The sequence below is a fragment of the Oryctolagus cuniculus genome, chromosome 16 (assembly GCF_964237555.1).
Source record: "Oryctolagus cuniculus chromosome 16, mOryCun1.1, whole genome shotgun sequence".
Taxonomy (NCBI): domain Eukaryota; kingdom Metazoa; phylum Chordata; class Mammalia; order Lagomorpha; family Leporidae; genus Oryctolagus; species Oryctolagus cuniculus.
Genome location: NC_091447.1, coordinates 19,345,282 through 19,367,437, shown reverse-complemented (window position 1 = coordinate 19,367,437; position 22,156 = coordinate 19,345,282). Strand labels below are relative to the sequence as shown.

At 40.8% G+C, this 22,156-nt stretch overlaps 1 protein-coding gene across 3 annotated transcripts in view; it reads right to left on the bottom strand.

Annotated features, from left to right (window-relative positions):
- TAX1BP1 (Tax1 binding protein 1) overlaps window positions 1-22,156 on the bottom strand; it is a 90,602-nt gene that overhangs the window by 41,857 nt on the left and 26,589 nt on the right. For all 3 annotated transcript variants that reach the window (XM_051853244.2, XM_008261562.4, XM_051853246.2), the window contains exons 6-9: window positions 4,860-5,008; window positions 4,692-4,782; window positions 2,152-2,337; window positions 87-311 (exon numbers count right to left, since the gene is read on the bottom strand). In XM_051853244.2, the coding sequence (XP_051709204.2) occupies window positions 87-311; window positions 2,152-2,337; window positions 4,692-4,782; window positions 4,860-5,008 (651 nt within the window). The remainder of the gene's footprint in view (window positions 1-86; window positions 312-2,151; window positions 2,338-4,691; window positions 4,783-4,859; window positions 5,009-22,156) is intronic.

Genomic DNA, 22,156 nt, shown 5'->3' with positions numbered 1-22,156 from the left:
TAGCTGAGTTGACTTAGTTTAACTAATGTATTCTTTTGTGCTCTGATAGTTTATCAACAAGAAAATTCAGAATTAATGTGTTTTACCTGATCTTTTTTAACAGCATTTAGTTTAAGTTCCGCCAGGGCATCAGCTAACTGCTTTTTCACTTTCTCATTCTCCAAGCGTGCAGTATGTAGATCTGCCATTGTTTTATCTCGTACGTTTACAGCATCACTAAGTTCTTTAGCCAGAAAGACAACTTCTTGCCGAGTTGCCTGAACCTGTTCCTCGGCTTTACGAAGTTGCTCCTTTAAAAAAAATGTATCTTCCTGAAGGCAGATAAATATATTTGTAAATAAACCATTCAAGTAAAACAGAAGCAGAAATAATTTTATACATATTTCAACAGATTTAAATTAAACATTGCTTGCTACACATGACTTTGATGACATATATGTCTAGAAAACACCAAAAATTTTAATTTAAACATATTTCCTATTTCCTAATCTTACAGACATCCAATATATCAATATACCATTCCATACCATCATGAAAACACTGAATAGATTTAGAACCTAGTTTTAAAAACATCATTCATTCACTGTTACATAAATAGTGCAGATAAAGTATTGGAAAAAATCTTTCAAAAATTAAAACTGCCATGATATAAAATTATTTCCTTTAATACTAACTAGATATTATAAGTACAATAAATCTTCTATAGTTAACTTTGCTGTTTTTAATCTCTATACTAAAAATAATGTAAAAATAAAAAAAGCAACCCAATGTTTCCTTTTAAATGGTTAGCCCCTTAAAAGGACATGTAAATGATTACATACAAAAGCTTTGTACATATAACACTAACAGATCTAACTATAAAAATACTGTCAACTTCTAGTTACTTTTCTCTTGACAACAAGAAAATTATTTGTAAATTATTCATGAAATAAAAAAATACTCTGATCTAAACTTTTCTAATCATTAAGGAAAATCTCAAAAAATTGATAAAACTATAAATACAAAAATTTTGTTTAAAACATAAGTGAATACAATGCATAAAAATGTAAATACCACTCAACTTCTTTCAAACTGACAGTCTCTAAAAATTTTAAAAAAGGAACATCCCAGTATCTGAATGATTTGAGAAACTGTATACTGACAAATAATGGGCTTACAGAAGTTGTAATTGCTATAAACTTTCTGATCAGAATCTCACAACATTCATCAACATCTTTAAAAAAAACTGTCAATGCTAACAATTCTGTTTTCATATGCTTCTAAGACATAAAGAGTATGGACACAGGTTTAGCTTTACAAGAATTCAATAAAATAAAATAATGAAAAATCGAGTGCAGGCATCTGACACAGTGGTTAGCATGCTGCTTGGGATACCCACTTCACTGGCATCCCTGTGTTCCAGTCCCACGTCTACTTCTGACCAGGGTTCCTGCCAATGGGCCTCCCTGTGAGATTCCATGTGATGGCTCACATACTTGAGTCCCTGCCACCCACATGGTAGATTCAGACTGTGTTCCAGGCTACTCACTTCAGCCTGTCCCAGCCCTATCACAGGCATTTGGGGAGTGAAGCAGCACTCCAACAGAACACCTGTTTCCCTCCTTTCTGCCATTAGCAGAGAGCTGGATCAGAAGTGGAACAGGCAAGATATAAACCAGTGTCCATATGGGTGCTGGCGTTGCAGGCAGCAGCTATGTTGCTATGCCACAACATCAGCTCCAAGTTTTAACATTTTCAAAAGAAAATAATAGGGGTGGGCTTTAGCACAGTAGTTAAGATGGCATTTGGGACATCCATATCCCTGGTTGGAGTGCCTAAGTTAGTGTCCTGGTTCCATTCCCAATTCCAGCTTCTTGATAATGCACACCAGGGAAGCAGCAGGTTACAGCTCCAGTGCTAGGGTCCCTTACCACCTATGTGGGAGACTCAGATTCAGCCCCCAGCTCTTGACTTTGGTCTGGAACAGTCCCAACTTTTGTGGACATTTGAGGAAAGAACCAAATAGGTGGGAGATCTTTATCTCGCTCTCTGCTCTTCAAATAAAATAAATGAAAAAAGTTGAGAGGAATTAAAAATAATCGTTATCATGTATATTTAGTAGACACATTTTGTCTCTATCACTCTTCAAATACATATAGCAAAAATACTTACTTTATTTGAGGTTGTAAGCAGGAAAGCCCTTTGCAAATTTTCCTTCTCAGCCAAACACAACTGCAGTCTTCCGATCTCTTCTTTGAAATGAGTAATCACACTTTCTTTGTTCCCATCTAAATTCTTTAAAGTCTGGACCTCTGACACTAGCTTGGTATTTTCAATTTCTGTATTCTTCAGGTGTACCTAGTAACATTATTTGAAAATGAAGAGGATATTCTAACACCGTGGACTAAGCTACGTCAAAATTTAAGATTCCATTGTTTATCTCTAGCCCAAAGATGATCAAAGGAAGAGACTCGGAGCAAGGAGACCCGAGGAACAGAACACAGCTTTCCTCTTTTCTACAGAGGTTAATTCTAAGGTCTAACTAACTATATTACCTGACCTCTAATGTCTATTCCTCTTACGTAATGATTTTAGGTTCTCCATAGAAATGCAATTTGACTTGGTTGCTCTCTTCGGGAAACAGTCATATTCAGATATGAGAGCATGACCAAATTCTGGAAAACTAGAAGGGGCACATTCAAAACCAATATCTCAAGTAATTCAACTTTTTAATCTGCGAAAAGTATGTCATTTTTTTCCAATGTGCTTTAAAATATATTTGTTAATTAACTCAACTTTTTAATTTTCTGTCATGCTTATTTATTCACAACAGATATATAAATCAGTTTCCATAACTAATTATAGGGAGTAAATTTTAATTATAGAGTCTGCTACCAAGGGTATCATGCTTTGGTTCACAGTAGAGAGAAATTAATTACACCCTTAATTCACTCTTTAGATTCATACAATGCTGAAGGATTAGTTCATATTCACCTTCTCCAAAGATGTCAGAAGCCAACATCCTTGCAGCATCACTTTTAAAAATTACCAAATTTTCGGGGCCAGTGCTGTGGTGTAGGTTAATGCCCTTGCCTGAAGTGCTGGCATCCCATGTGGGCACCAGTTCAAGACCCGGCTGCTCCACTTCCAATCCAGCTCTCTGCTATGGCCTGGAAAAGCAGTACAAGATGGCCCAAGTCCTTGGGCCCGTGCACCCACGTGGGAGACCAGGAGGAGGCTCCTGGCTTCGGATCCGCACAGCTCCGGCAGTTCCGGCCAATCGGGGAGTGAATCAGTGGATGGAAGACCTCTCTCTCTGCCTCTCCTCTCTCTGTGTAGCTCTGACTTTCAAATAAATAAATAAATCTTAAAAAAAAATTACCAAATTTTCATAATCGTCTCATCAAAGTGACTTAACATGAATATGACAACTCAACATTAATAAACCCCTTATCTGGCACTGCCTTCAGGAAATGCTTATCAGCCACTTGAGAAAAAGTTTCTCCATTTGCATCTGTATTGATACTTTAAGGACTCCTTAATTCATGACTGCTTAGGAGACAATGCTGTGGTGCAGTGGTTTATGCAGCAGCCTGCAAAGCTGGCATCCCATATAGGCATGGGTTGGAGTCCTAGCTGCACTTCTTCAGATAGGCTCCTGGCTTTGGCCTGGCCTAGCACTGGCTGTTGCAGCCATTTGGGAAGTGAACCAACGACTGAAGATCTCTCTCTCTCCTTCTAACTCAGATTAAAAAAAAATTACTTAAAAAAATTTCAAACAGCAAATATTCGGTTATCAGTAAGGATATTTCTATAAAACGAGTCTCTTAAAGATTATTTCCAAAAAATCAAGTTTTAAAACATGATCATTTTAATAAATTTTTCTCCATAATATTTATTCTTAAAAGGAGAAAATACTTGGTTATATACATGCTGATAAAGAAGCATTTTGTTACCATTCCACCTCTGACTTATTACACAGTACTTGCTAACTATCTAAAATACAGCAAATTAATCCCCCGCAAACTAACTTTTAGGGGCAATATACAATACAACTGTGACTTCTTTCTTGATCTCTTGGATGCTCACACTGAGCGAAGTTAGCTACCTCACTGTGGGGACATGCAAGCAGCTTAAGCAGAAGCAATGTAAAGATGAGCTAGCCGGTGCCGCGGCTCACTAAGCTAATCATCCGCCTGAGGTGCCGATACTCCGGGTTCTAGTCCCAGTTGGGGCACCGGTTCTGTCCCGGTTGCTCCTCTTCAAGTTCAGCTCTCTGCTGTGGCCCGGGAAGGCAGCGGAGGATAGCCCAAGTGCTTGGGCCCCTGCACCTACATGGGAGACCAGGAGGAAGCACCTGGCTCCTGGCTTCGGATTGGCACAGCGCCCGCCGTAGCGGCCATTTGGGGGGTGAACCAACGGCAGGAAGACCCTTCTCTCTCTCTAACTCTGCCTGTCAAAAAAAAAAAAAAAAAAAAAAAAAGGATGAGCTAAAGGGCTTCTTCCTCTCCAACAATGTGAGTCAGAAAAGATCCTCCAAGCCCAAAGCCATTAGCCACCTACAGCTCCTGCCAACATCCTGACAGCAATCATATGAAATACAGGTAGCAATAACCACTCAGCCAAGCTGTTCTAAATTCCTGATCCCTAAGTTTAGGGGTGATTTGTTACAAAGCTATAGATAACCCAAAGAAACAGAAATAACCAATTACCTTATAAAGTTCCTTCTCATCTTTTTCTGTCTTCAACTGACTTTCAAGTTGTTCTCTTTCATGTTGTGCCTTCCTCAGTTTGTCCTTTAAACTGGGTTAAGATAATGCAATGTTAATAAACCAAAAAAGCTGTTAAAATACTTGTTATTTTTTAAAAAACAGAAATACCTGTCTAGTTCAGTTTCTTTTTCAATTGCTTTATGTGTAACTGACACAATATCTTCCTCAAGCTGGAGGGCTTTGGATGTAGCATCATTGTATTTCTTCTTAAACTCCTCATTTTCCATTTTTAAACTTTGTGACACTTCTATAAAACCCTTAAAAGAGATCACAGGGCATTGTGAGAAACAGAAACATAATCAGCAAGTCAAATGTGCGTATCTTTTTAAACAATTTATTATTTTATTTTATATTGTATTCATTTGAATATTTAAAAATATTTTATATTTTATTTATTTCTTAGAGAAAGAAAGGGAGAGGGAAGGAGGGAGGGAGAGAGAGAAATCTTCCATTTGCTAATTCGCTCCCCAAATGGCAGCAGCTGGGACTGGGTCAGGCCAAAGCCAGGAACTCTGACATGGGTGCAGGAGCCTAAGGACTTGGGCCATCTTCCACTGCGTTCCCAGGAGCATCAGCAGGGAGCTAGATTGGAAGTGGAGCCAGCCAGGACTAAAACAGGCACCCATGTGGGATGATGGCACTGTAGGCAGCAGCTTAACCCATCATACCCACAACATAGGCCCTAAATGTGCTTATCCCTAGGAAACTTCTGCAGTTCTTTAACGTTTAATACCACATTTATCTCCTCCAATATTTAGAGGTTATAAACTAAACCTGAAATTTTAACACATTCTTTAATTTTCATATATAATCAATTAACATTTATATATTTGTATATATTTTCCACTCAGCTTTCATACACCATGTCTATTGATTTCACTAACTTCTCCACCAGAGGGCAGGCAACAAAAATGAGAAAAAAGTTCGTTATTTTTCACATCTTGCTTTTCAATGTTACTCCTGTGACAAATGAGATCTCACATAATACTATCCAATTTTAACATCCATTTTTGCATAGATCACTAAGTACCACCAATGCACTGCACTGAATGTCTAAAAGCAGTGTCATTACTGTTCCTGCCAGTTTGATTCAAAGGCCTAGAAAAAAATATTCAGTGATACTGAAACAAGTATAAAAGCAGCAAATGAAGTACACTTCTATTAAAATACAATATCCTAGCCGGCGCCGTGGCTCACTAGGCTAATCCTCTACCTTGCAGCGCCGGCACACCAGGTTCTAATCCTGGTCAGGTGCCAGATTCTGTCCCGGTTGCCCCTCTTCCAGGCCAGCTCTCTGCTGTGGCCAGGGAGTGCAGTGGAGGATGGCCCAAGTGCTTGGGCCCTGCACCCCATGGGAGACCAGGATAAGTACCTGGCTCCTGCCATCGCATCAGTGCGGTGCGCCGGCCGCAGCATGAGGGCCGCGGTGGCCATTGGAGGGTGAACCAACGGCAAAGGAAGACCGTTCTGTCTCTGTCTACTCTGTCAAAAAAAGAAAAAAAAAATACAATATCCTCCTTTTAACAGATCATTTAAAGGTTTAAAATATTTTATCACACCAAGACTTAACAACTCATAAGAACTCGATCAAACTTCTAAGTCGGTTTTGAATTCTATAAAATAAGGATAAGGTTTTTCTGCCCAGTTTATTAAATTTATTTAATTTTAAGATTCAAACGTGCCAACGATGCGGCTCAATAGGCTAATCCTCCGCCTTGTGGCGCCGGCACACCGGGTTCTAGTCCCGGTCGGGGTGCCGGATTCTGTCCCAGTTGCCCCTCTTCCAGGCCAGCTCTCTGCTGTGGCCAGGGAGTGCAGTGGAGGATGGCCCAAGTACTTGGGCCCTGCACCCTATGGGAGACCAGGAGAAGTACCTGGCTCCTGCCATCGGATCAGCGCAGTGTGCCGGCCGCAGCACGCCGGCCGCAGCAGCCATTGGAAGGTGAACCAACGGCAAAGGAAGACCTTTCTCTCTATCTCTCTCTCACTGTCCACTCTGCCTGTCAAAAAAAAAAAAAAAAAAAAAAAAAAAAAGATTCAAACGTTTAATGTATATGGAGGGATACTAAAAAAAAAAAGATACAGCAAAATAATCTAACCATTTGTATTAAAAGTACTTTGAAGGCAGGTATTACAGCAGAGAAAGTCAAGGACCCCTCAGGACACTTGCATACAACATCATAGTGCCAGCTGGAGTCCCAGCTACTCTGCTTCCAATCCAGCTTCCTACTAATACATCTTGGAGAAAGTAGACAGTGGCTAAGCGCTTGGGCCCTGCCTCCCATGCTGGATACCCAGATGGAGTTCTAGAATCCTGGCTTCAGCCTAACTGAGTCCAGGCTATTGAGGCATTTGAGGAGTGAACCAACTGAGGGAAGATCTCCCTTTGTCTTTCTCACTATGGTCTCCCTTTCAAGTAGCTGAAAACAGCTCTTTTTACATTAAAACTTCTCCCCAAAACAATACTTTCCTATTCAACCATAACTTTAAAAAAATTTACCATTCTGACAAATCAAAAGTATCAAATGTATACAGTATTTACAAACTACTTTACCTAATATTTTACTTACAGGTGGAATATAATTTTAAAGTTCTTGCTAAGATAAGAAATTATACTACATCTATACTTCATTAATAAGCTTATCACAATTTATTGTGACAGACACAATCTATTAATTTTAGATTTGTTCAAAGTAATGTTTAACTGAATTTGCAACCCTAATCTAAACTTGCAATATAAAAAAAAAGTCCTTCCTTCCTCAATCCCACAAGAATTAATAGTTATTACCTCTATTACAACTATTGTAATTACACAATGATTCCTGCAAAATTTAACACATTTGCAGTACTTGTCTTAATGATTTATAAGGTCAGCCATTGAGGTTTTAAATAGCTTCTCATTTTTTTTTTTTATTTTTACCAAAAGCCCTCTTGGCATTTAAATAGGCTACAGATTTAATCCAGGTATTTCGTGTTAAGGCAAAGACTAGTCTGTCCAGAAGCAGACTAGTTTCTAACTCTGTAAGTAACCAAGTTCTATGCTGAGTAAACTATTCTAAAAAATGCATAGGGAGGAGTTAGAATGCAAAACATGAACTGCTTTATCTGAGTCAGTTAACTTCACAATGAATTGCAATTTAATTCTAACTTGACAGCCTCTTTCTTTGATGGTCATAAAGTGACGGGATAGCTTCTCAGCATCTAAGCTTGCTTCTAAAAGGTATAAAAACAATAAAGCAGGAATTATTCTCTGGTCTATAGTTTTCATGCACTAATTAATAAGCATCTTCAATGTAATGTCTTCCTTAACATGGAAAAAGCATCAAAGCACTAACCTAATCATCATTCTTTGAAAAAAGTGACTTTAAGAATAAATCTACAGGCCGGCGCCGCGGCTCACTAGGCTAATCCTCCGCCTAGCGGCGCCGGCACACCGGGTTCTAGTCCCGGTCGGGGCGCCGGATTCTGTCCCGGTTGCCCCTCTTCCAGGCCAGCCCTCTGCTGTGGCCAGGGAGTGCAGTGGAGGATGGCCCAGGTGCTTGGGCCCTGCACCCCATGGGAGACCAGGAAAAGCACCTGGCTCCTGGCTCCTGCCATCGGATCAGCGCGGTGCGCCGGCCGCAGCGCGCCGGCCGCGGCGGCCATTGGAGGGTGAACCAACGGCAAAGGAAGACCTTTCTCTCTGTCTCTCTCTCTCACTGTCCACTCTGCCTGTCAAAAAATAAAAAAAAAAAAAAAAAAAAAAAAAAAATTAAAAAATTAAAAAGAATAAATCTACAAAATCTTTGAAAACATCTGACATTTGTGATAAATATTCATTTAGTTGCCATTTATAAATCATGTCAAAAGGACATCACAATTCTAACAACACAAAAAAAAGTTTTAGAAAATTTAGTCCAATACAATGTACACAAAGATAATAATCCCAACATGAGGTCAAAGGAGGATGATGAAATATGAGCATTTCATATTCACGCAGGAGACTTCTTCCCCATCCTCCTAAGTTGAAAATCACTATTACCATGAACCTCTACCACCAATTTCCCCAAGTCATAACCATCTAACTCTCAAATAGGATTGACCAGGGGAAAAAATGATAAATTACTCATCCATTATGCTAAAAACAAACTGAAAGTACTTAAAACAGAAAAAGAATAAAACATAAATAACAGAACACATGTATTTTCATGTTTAAAAAAAAAAAAGACAAAATCAAGTCTAATTATTGGGCCAGTGTTGTGGCAAAGCTAGTTAAGCTGGCACTAAAATACCGGCATCCCATACAAAAGCAATGCCTGAGGCCTGGTTGTTGCTCTTCCGATACAGTTTCCTGCTAACGGGTCTAGGAAGGCAACAGACGATGGCTCTGGTATTTTGGTCCCTGGAGTGACCATGAGTGATGTTCCTGGCTCCTGGCTTGAGCCTGGCCTAGTCTTGGGTGTTGCAGGCATTTGGGAATAAATCAGTAGATAGACAAGCTCGGTCTCTCACTCTGTAACTCTGTCTTTTGAATAATAAATCTTTAAAGGAAAAATGAAGTCTGACTATAACTGAATACATATGTAAAAATGAGACAGACTGACAATTACCTGGAAAAACCACAGTATTCTGGATCTATAATGTACACTGGGCAAAATTAAGTCAATTAGTATCTAAATATTTTAAACAGCAAAGTACTGGCAAAAGAATTGTTATGTAAATTCCTAGTCAGACTTCCAATTAATTCTTACTCATTTGACTTAATCCAGCTTTATTCAAACATCTCATTTCTTGAAATTAAAAACAAGCCACGGCCGGCACCGCGGCTCACCAGGCTAATCCTCCACCTGCGGCACCAGCACTCCGGGTTCTAGTCCCGGTTGGGGCGCTGGATTCTGTCCTAGTTGCTCCTCTTCCAGTCCAGCCCTCTGCTGTGGCCCAGGAATGCAGTGGAGGATAGCCCAAGTGCTTGGGCCCTGCACCCACCTGGGAGACCAGGAGGAAGCACCTGGCTCCTGGCTTCAGATCGGCACAGTGCGCCAGCCGTGGCAGCCATTTGGGGGGTGAACCAACAGAAGGAAGACCTTTCTCTCTGTCTCTCTCACTAACTCTCCTGTCAACAACAACAACAAAAAACCAAGCCACGCAGCCAATTACACAGAATATAAATGGATCTGGTTTCTAGAAATCCACACAAAAATACAATATACAATAATAAACTATCTTCATGGCATTAATATAATGAGCAGTATAAATACATAAATAAATAGAGCCTAAAGAAAATAGTAATTAGGCCAATTACACAAACATTACCACACAAAAGCACTACCTGTTTAAGTTGCTGCTGGGTGTCTTCACTTCCTTAAACTATTTAAACTAGCCTAGTTGAAAATTATGATTTATTTTAGTTATCCAAGAGCTCTGAATCTAAAGATCTTTGAAGATCAAATACTCATATCACCTCTTTAGCTAAAATTCTAATTCATCTTGAGAAAACCTTCAATTTTTATTCAAACAAAGAATAACAAGAGTAGCAGAAAACCTTCAATTTTTATTCAAACAAAGAATAAGAAGAGTAGCAGCAGCAAGAAAGTCACCAAGAATTTTAGTCATGAAGAGTAACTACTGGCCATACTCCAAAAGGCAAAGTTAAAACATTCTGAAATGTGAAGAGGACTGCTTCCTACACATTACCTGTCGAAAAGGGGGGGGGGGGGGGGACCCTAATACAAACACACTTAAATTCTACTTTTGTAAGAAAATAACAAACCCAAAGCATCAAACTTTGTGGTTGGAGAATACAGGAGAAAAAAGACTGGCTATAAATATCTAATATCAAAATTATTTTCCGAACATAAATATATTCCACAGCAAGTGTTTCCAAAACTTTGGGTTTTACAAACATTTTTAAAGAGGTAGGAAGCTGGGGTCAGCATTGTGGTGTTGCGGGTTAAGCCACGGCCTTTGTCACCAGCATCCCATTTGGGCTCCAGTTCAGGTGCTCCACTTCTGATCCGGCTCCCTGATAATGTGCTTGGAAAAGCAGGGGAAGATGGTCCAGGTCACCTGGCCCCTGCGCCCAGGTAGGAGACCCAGATGGAAGCTTTTGGCTCCTGCCTTCAGCCTGGCTCAGCCCTGAATATTGCAGCCATTTGGGAAATGAACCACTGGGTGAAGATTCCTCTCTTTCTGTGTCTATTCCTCTTTCTCTGTAACTCTGCCTTTCAAATAAATAAGTCTTTAAGGAAAAACAAACAGGTAGGAAGCAAGTAGAAAAAGACTAATATATTACCCCAATGTATTTTGTCATCTTTTTTCTATGACAATTGGTGAAAGAGAAACAAATTCAATGAGATAATTTTAAAACTAATTTTTGGCAATTCTATGTATTTGATTCTAAATACCTAAAACTACCTCTGTCCAAAACCGCATACTTCATACTGTTGTTATCTTAAGAGCTACTATGTAGAAGATGCTATGCCAGTGTTTTGTGTACATGCTCATTTAATCTGCAGAAGACCCAAGAATTAGGAACAATTATGCTCATCCACATGAGAAACCTGAGGCACAGAAAGTTTAAAAGCTTACCAAAAGTTACACAGCTAGAAAACAGCAGAGCTAAGAAGGACTTCAACTTTCCAACATCTTGAGATGCTGTTTCTGAAACAGCTAAGTAAATATTTACTTTTACAATCAAGGTATTGAAATTCTGGTAATTTGTTCCCTATGCTTGAAACGACCATTCTTAATACTGGTATTAATAAACTGATGAACTTTTTAAGTTATATTAACAAAGATTTTTCCCAGATCTCATTCACAACTGTTAAGATTCTCAAAATTTTTACATCGGTGTTATAGCAGGGTCTGCTAGTTGTCTGTCAAATTATGATCTCCTTTTGGCCCTAATAATACATACAGCCTCCCAACTACACTGTACTTCCCAGTTTCTCTTGCAGTTAATTATAACCATCTAAATTTTCATCACTGGAATATAAACCCAATGATATATACTACTTCTACATCTGTAACTTTCTGAAGTATGTATTCATTCAAAAGGCAGAGAAACAGATAAAGGGGGGGGGCAGGGGAAAGAGGCAGAGGGAGGGAAGTAAGGGAGGAGGAGGAGAGAGAGAGACAGAGAAACACAGAGAGAGAGAATATGAATGGGACCTCCATCCACTGGTTCACTCCCCAAATGCCCACAATAGACAGGACTTGGATCCAAAGCCAGGAGCCAGGAAGTCCATCCAGGGCTCCCACCAAGAGGGACAGGGTCACAAATACTCTGGCTATCTTCTGCTGCTTATCAAGGAAGGTCAGCAAGGAGTTGGATCTGAAAAAACAGAGTAGCAGATCTTGAAACAATAATCTGATATGGGATGAGAAGGTAGCTTAACTTGCTGTGCCACCTGGCTCCTACAACTTATTTAACACACTTTGTCTTAAGATCTCTTTCCCCTTTGAGATGGCTGGAACCAGATTATGCCAGTGATGAAATTTTTATCACAAAGATGTATAATCTGTAAGAGTTTTGGGGCCAGTGCTGTGGCGCAGCGGGTTAAAGCCCTGGCCTGAAGTGCCGGCATCCCATATGGGCACCAGTTCTATTCCCGGCTGCTCCTCTTCTGATCCAGCTCTCTGCTATGGCCTGGGAAAGCAGTAGAATATGGCCTGAGTCCTTGGGTCCCTGCACCCACGTGGGAGACCCGGAGGAAGCTCCTGGCTCCTGGCTTCGGATTGGTGCAGCTCCAGACGTTGCAGCCACCTGGGGAGTGAACCAGCAGATGGAAGACCTCTCTCTTTCTCTACCTCTCTCTGTAAGTCTTTCAAAAAGATAATTAAAAAAAAAAAAAAGTATAAGGGTGACAGTAGAACGATATGAGAGGTAACTGGAAACCAGAATCATCATGGAAAGATAATACACTCCATAGACTTTCATGTTTGTTACAATATCACTAAGATAAAAATGTGTTCTGTAATAATGGATAAAATATGCATCAATAATCATACTCAAATTCAACTACTATTTTGAGCTACTTGAAATATTTGATTCACAAACAGAAAACGTATCAACTAAAAGTGAACCAAAGAAATATGGAAATTAAAAATTTAGTTCGGGGCCAGCGCTGTGGCATAGCAGGTTAACGCCCTGGCCTGAAGTGCCGGCATCCCATATGGGCGCCGGTTCAAGTCCCAGCTGCTCCACTTCTGATCCAGCTCTCTGCTATGGCCTGGGAAAGCAGCAGAAGATGGCCCAAGTCCTTGGGCCCCTGCACCCGTGTGGGAGACCTGGAAGAAGCTCCTAGCTCCTGGCTTCGGATCGGCGCAGCTCCGGCCGTTGCGGCCAATTGGGGAGTGAACCATTAGATGGAAGTTTTCTCTCTCTCTCTCTCTCTCTGCCTCTCCTTTCTCTGTGTAACTCTTTCAAATAAATAAATATTAAAAAAAAAAAAAAGAATTTAGTTCAAGGGTGGACTTGTGGCACAGAGAGTTAAGCTGCCACTTGGCACATTACATTTTGGAGAACAGGTTCAAGTCCTGGCAATTCTGCTTCTGAGCCAACTACCTGCTGCCCCTGGGAAGAAGATAATGGCTCTATAACTTGGACCTCTGCCATCCACAGGGGAGGCCTGGGTGGAGTTCTTAACTCCTGGCTTCACCTGGCTCAGCCTGAGCTTTTATGGTCATCTGAGGGTTTGGGGGCTAACAGGGCTAACAGCTCATCCCCTGGCCCCATGGCACTCTGCCTTTTAAATAAACAAATAAATGGAGCAAGTTAAAACACTGATATGATACTTACAATCCAAAACAATTCAAAGGACAACTAAAGATGGTAGATGACCTTAAACATAGATTAAAAAAATTGTCAGAAAAATACCTGCTTCAAATATCAAGATATGGAATACTATTAGAGCAATAAAAAGAAACAAAATACTGTTCCATACTAACACACAGATGAATCCTAGAACTATTTTGCCAAGTAAAAGAAACCAGATGCAAAAGACCACATTTTATATAATCCCATTTATATGAAATATCCAGAAAAGGCATAAAGGGATAGAAAGCAGATTAGTGGTTGCCTGGGGGCTGGAAGCATGGGTGTGAGGAGTGAACTCTAACAGACTCAGGATTTCTCTAATGGGACAATGAAAACATCCTAAAATTATACTGTAGTGATGGTAGCCTAACTCTATAAACACACTAAAATCCATCTAATAGTAGACTTCGGATGCTTCTTTCTTTGGTACCTCCAACTGAGTAATCCTGAAGATAATCTTAGGGAATCAATCTGTATTCCTTAGCCCAATTAAAGTATTTTCCATAAGCAAAGTCCATATTTGTTAAATAATACACACACAAATATAACTCAGAGACAGAGGACCAGTGCCAGACTACCAACAATTTTTTACCCAGCTATATCAAGGTAAGGAGCTTGCATAAAATGCAAATCAACTACACCTCTAAGCACACTGTTGGACTAACCAAAAAGCTTTTCACAGTGATACTATCTCAATGAAGGAAGCAATGTATTTTTTTTACAATACATACGTATATATTCTGATATATGTTCTCATCCTAACCTAACCAGTAACGTTTTTGACCCCGTTACTGGAATAGAAAACAAGAAATAATGTCATATAGGTGCAGAAAAACCTTTCAAGGCTTTCAAACCTTAGAACTTAAGACTACTGAATTATTCCAATCAACTAAGAAAAATTATCCTGGCTTTCCTGACTTTAAAACACACAATTAAATGCAAATTAAGATGAAGTAACAAAGACCAGATTAGCCCTGCCATCTGGAAAAACCAAAATACTGGGAAAAAATAAGAATACAACAGAGAATGGCTCTCAAGTCAGTGACCAACAGGAAAAAAGGTCAGTGATTCTTACGAAAAAGAGGAAACAAGTGAGGTCAGCCTTACAAATTGCTCTAGCATATTACTGTCTAGAGAGACTATTTATTTATTTATTTGAAAGACAGGGTTACAGAGTGAGGTAGAAACAGAAAGAAAGGTCTTCCATCTGCTGGTTCAATCTCCAGATAGCCACAATGGCCGGAGCTGCACTGATCAGAAGCCAGGAGCCAGAAGCCTCCTCTGTGTTTCCCACACAGGTGCAGGGGCCCAAGTAAGTGGGCCATCTTGTACTGCTTTCCCAGGTCATAGCAGAGAGCTTTATCAGAAGAGGAGCAGCTAGGACTAGAACTGGTGCCCATATGGGATGCCGGTGTCGCAGGCCAGGGCTCTAACTGCTACACCATAGTGCCAGCCCCTAGAGACTTTTAAGCCATGATTCAAGGAGGGCCAACATGGATGACCTTACAATATTATAAGTGAAAGAATATGACATAAAAAGACACATATTATATGATTTCATTTATATGAAAAGGTGGTTGTATGGGACTGAGGGAAAAGGATGAGGAGAGTGGCCACAATAGGTGCCAACTTTTATTTTAGGGTAATGAATATGTTCTACAATTAGATGATGTCAGTAATTGTACAATTCTGTAAATATACTAAAAATCACTAACTATAAAGTGTTTGGGTTTTTTTTAGTCAATTAGATCTACTCACAACTCCAGGCTTCAGATGTAGAAATACAGAGTAATGGTTAACAGCACTGACTAGGGCCAGGCTGCCAGCATCTAAAATCTATTAACACGACAATCTTGGTCAAATTAAACAGCTTCTCTGTGCTACCTCTGTAAAATGCAGATAATAGTGCCTTCTTCATGGGATTAAGTGAATTTACAGAGCAGAACACTGACTGTAACTCTACTTCTCAAATAAAATCTTAAAAGGGGATGGAGAGGAGGGTTGACGCTATGGCATAGCAGGTAAAGCCGCAGCCTGCAGTGCCTGCATCCCATAATGGGTATCAGTTTGAATCCTGGCTGCTCCACTTCTGATCCAGCTCTCTGTATTGGCCTGAGAAAGCAGTAGAAAATGGCCCAAGTCCTTTGGCCACTGCACCAGGAAGGAGCTCCCAGCTCCTGACTTAGGACAGGCCCAGCTCCAGCTATTGCAGCCAACTAGCGAGCAGACCAGCGGATGGAAAACCTCTCTCTGCCTCTCCTCTGTGTAACTCTGACTTTCAAATAAATAAATAAATCTTTAAAGGGGGATGGGGGCACGCGGTGCTTGGCGCAGTAGGCTGAGCCTCCGCCTGCGGTATTGGCATCCTATGTGGGCACCGGTTTGTGTACCGGCTGTTCCTCTTCTGATTCAGCTGTCTGCTTATGGCCTGGGAAAGCACTGGACAATGGCCCAAGTGCTTGGGCCCCTGCATCCATGTGGGAAACCTGGAAGAAGCCTAGCTCCTGGCTATGGATCAGCTCCAGCCATTGTGGTCATTTGGGGAGTGAACTCTACTTCTCAAACAAAAAAAAAAAAAAAAAAAAAAAAAAAAAAAACTGAGATTAACTAGCTTCTATGAAGTGTTGAGTTATTTTTACTAATCAGCCTTTTCCAAGAGAAGAGAAAAAATCCACATTTACTGCTGGACTAGAAACAAATGGAAAGTAGAAAAATTGTCCTTATTAATCCTTATTTTTAATGATTTATTTACTTATTTGAAAGGCAAAGAGACAAGGATAGACAGCGATCCATCTTCCATCTGCTGGTTCACTCCCCAAATAATTTGGGTCAGGCTAAACCCAGCAACCAAGAATTTCATCTTGTTCTCCCTCGTGGTAGCAGGGACCCAGGTACTTGGGCTATTGTCCAAGGCCTTCCCAGGAAAAGCAATAGCAGGAAAGCTGGATCAGAAGTGGAGCATCCTGCAGCTGAGTTGGCACTCCAATATGGCATGTTTAACCCACTGCATCACACTGAAAGCTCCTAAAGTTACTTTTTAAATCTAGGGTAAACATAAATAATGGAACAAATATCACAATAATCCAGAGAAATCATTTAATTTAAAAACATTTGGTTTTAGTTTTAATCTATTTTGTAATCCCAGTTTATTCCTTCAGGATCAAGTTATATATAATATTGAAAATAAATAAAACCATCTATTTTGATAATTTTAACATATCCAATTCTTACAGAGTTTAATTAGCTTTAATTATTAGTTTTCTCTCTAATGGTACTTCAGTGACAAAAGTCAACATGGGGGCCAGCGCTCTGGCATAGTAGGCTGAGACTCCACCTGTGGTGTCCCCATCCCAAATGGGTGCCAGTTCATGTCCCAGCTGCTCCTCTTCCAATCCAACTCCCTGCTATGGCCTGGGAAAGCAGTGGAAGATGGCCCAAGTGCTTGGGACCCTGCACCCACTTGGGAGACCTGGTAAAACCTCCCAGCTCCTGGCTTTGGATTGACTCAGCTTCAGCCACTGCAGCCATTTGGGGAGTGAACTAGGGGATGGAAGACCTTTCTCTCTCCCTTGTTCTAACTTCACCTCTCAAGTAAATAAATTAAAAAAAAAAAAAAAGTCAGTAATAAAAGGTGAACGTTTTATGATAGACATTCATTGCAAAAAAAAAAAAAGGATCAGAGAAGAAATAAATTTAAAAAATGAATTTTCATTTATAAACAATTATAAATATTTAATTCAGTTGTACTGTCAAGCATTAAATGGGTAATAAGCTAAGCATACTATTTTATAAACAATGAAAATGCAATGAATGTCTATCATAAAGAAACAAGCATATACTGATCACATTCGTACTATACTGTCCATTGTAAAATATTAAACAAAATAGGAGGTGATATATCATAATACTTAGATATTCTAAATTATATGCTCTTGGCCGGCGCCATGGCTCACTTGCCTAATCCTCCTTCTGCGGCGCCAGCACCCGGGGTTCTAGTCCCAGTTGGGGCGCCAAGTACTAGTTTCGGTTGTTCCTCTTCCAGTCCAGCTCTCTGCTGTGGCCCCGGAGGGCAGCGGAGGATGGCCCAAGTGCTTGGATCCCTGCACCCACATGGGAGACCGGGAGGAAGTACCCGGCTCCTGGCTTCGGACTGGCGCAGCACTGGCCGTAGCGGAGTTAACCAACGGAAGGAAGACCTTTCTCTCTGTCTCTCTCTCATTGTCTATAACTCACTCACTCTCTGTCTCTGCCTAACAAAAAAAAAAAAAAAAAAAATTATGTGCTCAGTTCCTTAAACAAAAGGCCTCTACAACTACATTTACTAAGACTGTTAGAATCTGGAACTCTCATTGTGTCACAGCTGGTTAAACCACCACCTGTGACACTAGCATCCCATATGGGCATCTGTTTGAGTCCTTGATGCTCCACTTCTGTTTCAGCTCCCTGCTAATGCACCTGGGAAAGCAGTGAAAGGCAGCTCCTGACACCCACATGGGAGATCCGGATGAAATTCCAGGCTCCTGGCTTTGGCCAGATCCAGCCCTAGCCACTGCAGCCCTTTGGGGAGTGAATTAGAGGATGGAAGATCTCCCTCTCTCTCTCTTTGAAACTCTGCCTTTCAAATAAATTTTTTAGAAGATTATTCAAATTCACAGGATAATATGGATTTAAAACAAATGTCAAGAAATGGTACAGGGGCCAGCGCTGTGGCATAGCAAGTAAAGCCGCCGCCTGCAGTGCAGGCAATCCACATGGGCGCCAGTTCGAGTCCCAGTTGCTCCACTTCCAACCCAGCTCTCTGCTGTTGTCTGGGAAAGCAGTAGAGGAAAGCCCAAGTGCTTGGGCCCCTGCTCCCGCATGAGAGACCTTGAAGAAGCTCCTGGCTCCTGGCTCCGGATCAGCACAGCTCCAGTTGTTGCAGACATCTGGGGAATGAACCATCGGATGGAAGACCTCTCTCTCTCTCTCTCTCTGCCTCTCCTTCTCTCTGTGTAACTCTTTCAAATAAATAAATCTTTAAAAAAAGAAAGAAAGAAAGAAAGAAAGAAAGAAAGAAAGAAAGAAAGAAAGAAAGAAAGAAAGAAAGAAAGAAAGAAAGAAAGAAATGGTATAGACTTTATAAGCCACCAACGAAGACAAGTTTGAAAGTTTCTAAGTTATAGTTGCCCAACAAGCCTACTTGATGAAGACAGTATCATTCTGGAGGTAATAAGCTCGAATCCTTAAAAACCAGATGTCACAGAACGGGCATTTGGCACAGTGATTAAGATGCTGCTTGGGACACCTGCATTCCATACCAGAATGCCCGATTTCAAGTCTCGGTTCCCAATTCCAGCTTCCTATTAATGCACACCCTGGGAGGCAACAGACGATGGCTCAAGCAGTTGGGTCCCTGCCACCCACATAGGAGACCTGGTTTGAACTGAACAAGCAGATGGGCTATCTCTGCATCTTTCTCCCTTTCTCCTCCCCAACACCCATCCTTCAAATAAATAAATTTATTACAAAAACACCAGTAGTACCTTGCTGTGACAATCTCTTAACAGCAAAGAGAACTCTCTCCTGGCAAGCAAATTATTTTATCCTCACAAAAAAGCAATTTTAACACGTTTCTAAAACCTAGTTTTTTTTTCCTTTTAAAGATTTATTTATTTGAAGTCAGAGAGAGAGAGAGGCAGAGAGAGAGACAGAGAGACACAGAGACAGAGAGAGAGACAGTCTTCCATTCACTGGTTCACTCTCCAGATGGCCACAACGGCTGGAGCTGTGCTGATCCGAAGTCAGGAGCCAGGAGCCTCTTCCAGGTTTCCCACGCAGGTATAGGGACCCAAGCACTTGGGCTATCTTCTACTGCTTTCCCAGGCCATAGCAGAGAGCTAGATCAGAAGAGGAGCAGCCGGGACTAGAAACGGTGCCCATATGAGATGCTGGCACTTCAGGCCAGGGCGTTAACCCGCTGCACCACAGTGCCGGCCCCGTAGTTGTGCTTTTTGTTTTGTTTTTAATGCATTATGCTTTTAGAATCTGGGATAAATGCTATGACCTTCCATTCCATCAATAAAATATCACTTCCAAATACTTCCCAGAGAATATGCCCCAATGCATATTCTCTTCCAAGATTACAGACTATCATTAAGATTTAAGAGTTGGCATAAAAACTTCCACGAAGACTTCTGGCCACAGCCTCCAAGATTAGCTTCAATGTGGTCACTGACATCAAAAATAAGAGTGTCAATTGTTAAATCAACAATTTAAATTGTTAAACATTAAATCAACTGGGGAGTCACTGCGCACTTACTCCCCATGTAGGATCTCTGTCCTTAATGAGGTGTACTATGAGAAATAATGGTAAAACTTGCCTACAAACTGTACTTTATACTTTTTGTGCCTGTATGGGTGCAAACTGTTGAAATCTCTACTTAGTATAGAGTTGCTTGACGGCTCACTAGGCTAATCCTCCGCCTGCGGCGCCAGCACCCCAAGTTCTAGTCCCAGTTGGGGCGCCGGATTCTGTGCCGGTTGCTCCTCTTCCAGTCCAGCTCTCTGCTGTGGCGCAGGAGTGCAGTGGAGGATGGCCCAAGTCCTTGGGCCCTGCACCAGCATGGGAGATCAGGAGAAAGAAGCACCTGGCTTCTGGCTTTGGATCGGCACAGTGCGCCGGCCGCAGCGGCCATTGGAGGGTGAACCAACGGAAAAAGGAAGACCTTTTCTCTCTTTCTCACTGTCCACTCTGTCAAAAAATAAAAAATTTTAAAAAAGTATAGAGTTGTTCTTCTGTGTATAAAGTCAATGAAAAATGAATCTTAATGAAGAATGGAATATGAGAGGGAGTAAGAGGTAGGATGGGAGTGGGGGTTGGAGGGTAGGAATGGGGGGAAGAACCACTGTATTCCTAAAAGTTGTACATATGAAATTTGTATTCATTAAATAAAATCCTGCTTAAAAAAAAAAAAAAGATGTGCTTCATTAATCTTGTAACCTCAGTCTGTTACAATAAGCTTTGGACTTGTATGAAGTGCTTAACACCTTATCCCCTGACACAGCAGAAAGAAGCTGTAACTGTTTAAATCTCACTAATACTCAACTGAACCAAAGACATGGCCTGAAGTGTAGGAGTAAATTCACACAAACAAAGGCCTACCACCCTGCCATTCCTATTCTAAGCATTCATTCTTTCCTTGGACATCAAGGTGATCAGAATCAAAACCTCAAAGGCCACATCAGCATATTTTGATCTCATGGATTTAGGACATGCTGAGTTTGGCTTTTTCATGAATCATCTTCTACCTAAGTTCCAAGCATCTGGAGTTGATAGAGTGAAAGAAAAAAGACCAACATTCCACCTCAGGAAGAACAAATAAAGTACAACTACAGAAAGAAACATAAAGAATAAAGGAAACAGAATAACTAGACAAAAGTTATTGCAAATGAGAGAATAAGATAGCTGAATGTTCTAACAGTCAAGGTAGATACATATAAGTTTTTACTATATTTTAGTATTTTGTATAACTAGAAGTTTAAATGAAAAACAGTAGTACCTTAAACAGAAAATCCTAATCCTGGGGTTGGCATTGTGGTGTAGTAAAGCCACTGCCTGTGACACTGGCATCCTATATGGGCACCAATTTAAGTCCTAGCTGTTCCACTTTGATCCAGCTCTCTGCTATTGGCCTGGGAAAAGCAGCAGAGGATGGCCCAAGTGCTGGGCCCCTGCCATTCGTGTGGGAGATGCAGATGAAGCTCCTGGCTCTTGACTTCAGCCTGGATCAGCCCTGGCTCTTGTGGCCACCTGGAGAGTTAACCAGCAGATGCAAGATCTGTCTCTCCCTCTCTATAACTCTTTCAAATAAATAAATTTACAAATCACATTGAATCTGATAAAAACTAAAAATTAATAAAAAAAAGGAAAACCCTAATCCTGTAGCCTACTGTAGGATACCAAATGTTTCCCAAGAGAAAACTGGGGAATACTTGAATATTTTTTAAAAGGTAATTAGAAGGGGGCCGGCACTAGGGTGCAGCGAGTTAACGCCCTGGCCTGAAGTGCCAGCATCCCATACCGGTGCCAGTGTTGATCCAAATCCAATCCAGCTCTCTGCTGTGGCCTGGGAAAGCAATAGAGGAAGGCCCAAGTCCTTGGGCCCCTGCTCCCTCATGGGAGACCTGGAAGAAGCTCCTGGCCCCGGCTTCAGATGGGCACAGCTCCAACGGTTGCAGCCAACTGGGGAGTGAACCATTGGAGGGAAGATCGATCGATCTCTCTCTCTCTCTCTCTCTCTCTCTCCTCTGTGTAACTCTTCCAAATAAATAAATAAATCTTTAAAAAAAAAAAAAGGTAATTAGAAGGCCATTTAGATATTTATAAGGAAACTTACAAATGTATACATTACTTGATATTATGCTTACCCTTTTACCCAAAAGAACAATCATCAAATACAACAAAGCAGGAGAAACTGTCTCAGAATGTTAAGCCCTACTTGTGTTATTAGGTATGTAAAATGTAATTGCTCCACTGGAATATAAAAATGTTGTGAATAAATGTACTAACAGTTCAATGAATAATTATTAATTGCTCTAGACCCTGTTTGGTAAAACAATAAAAAAAAAA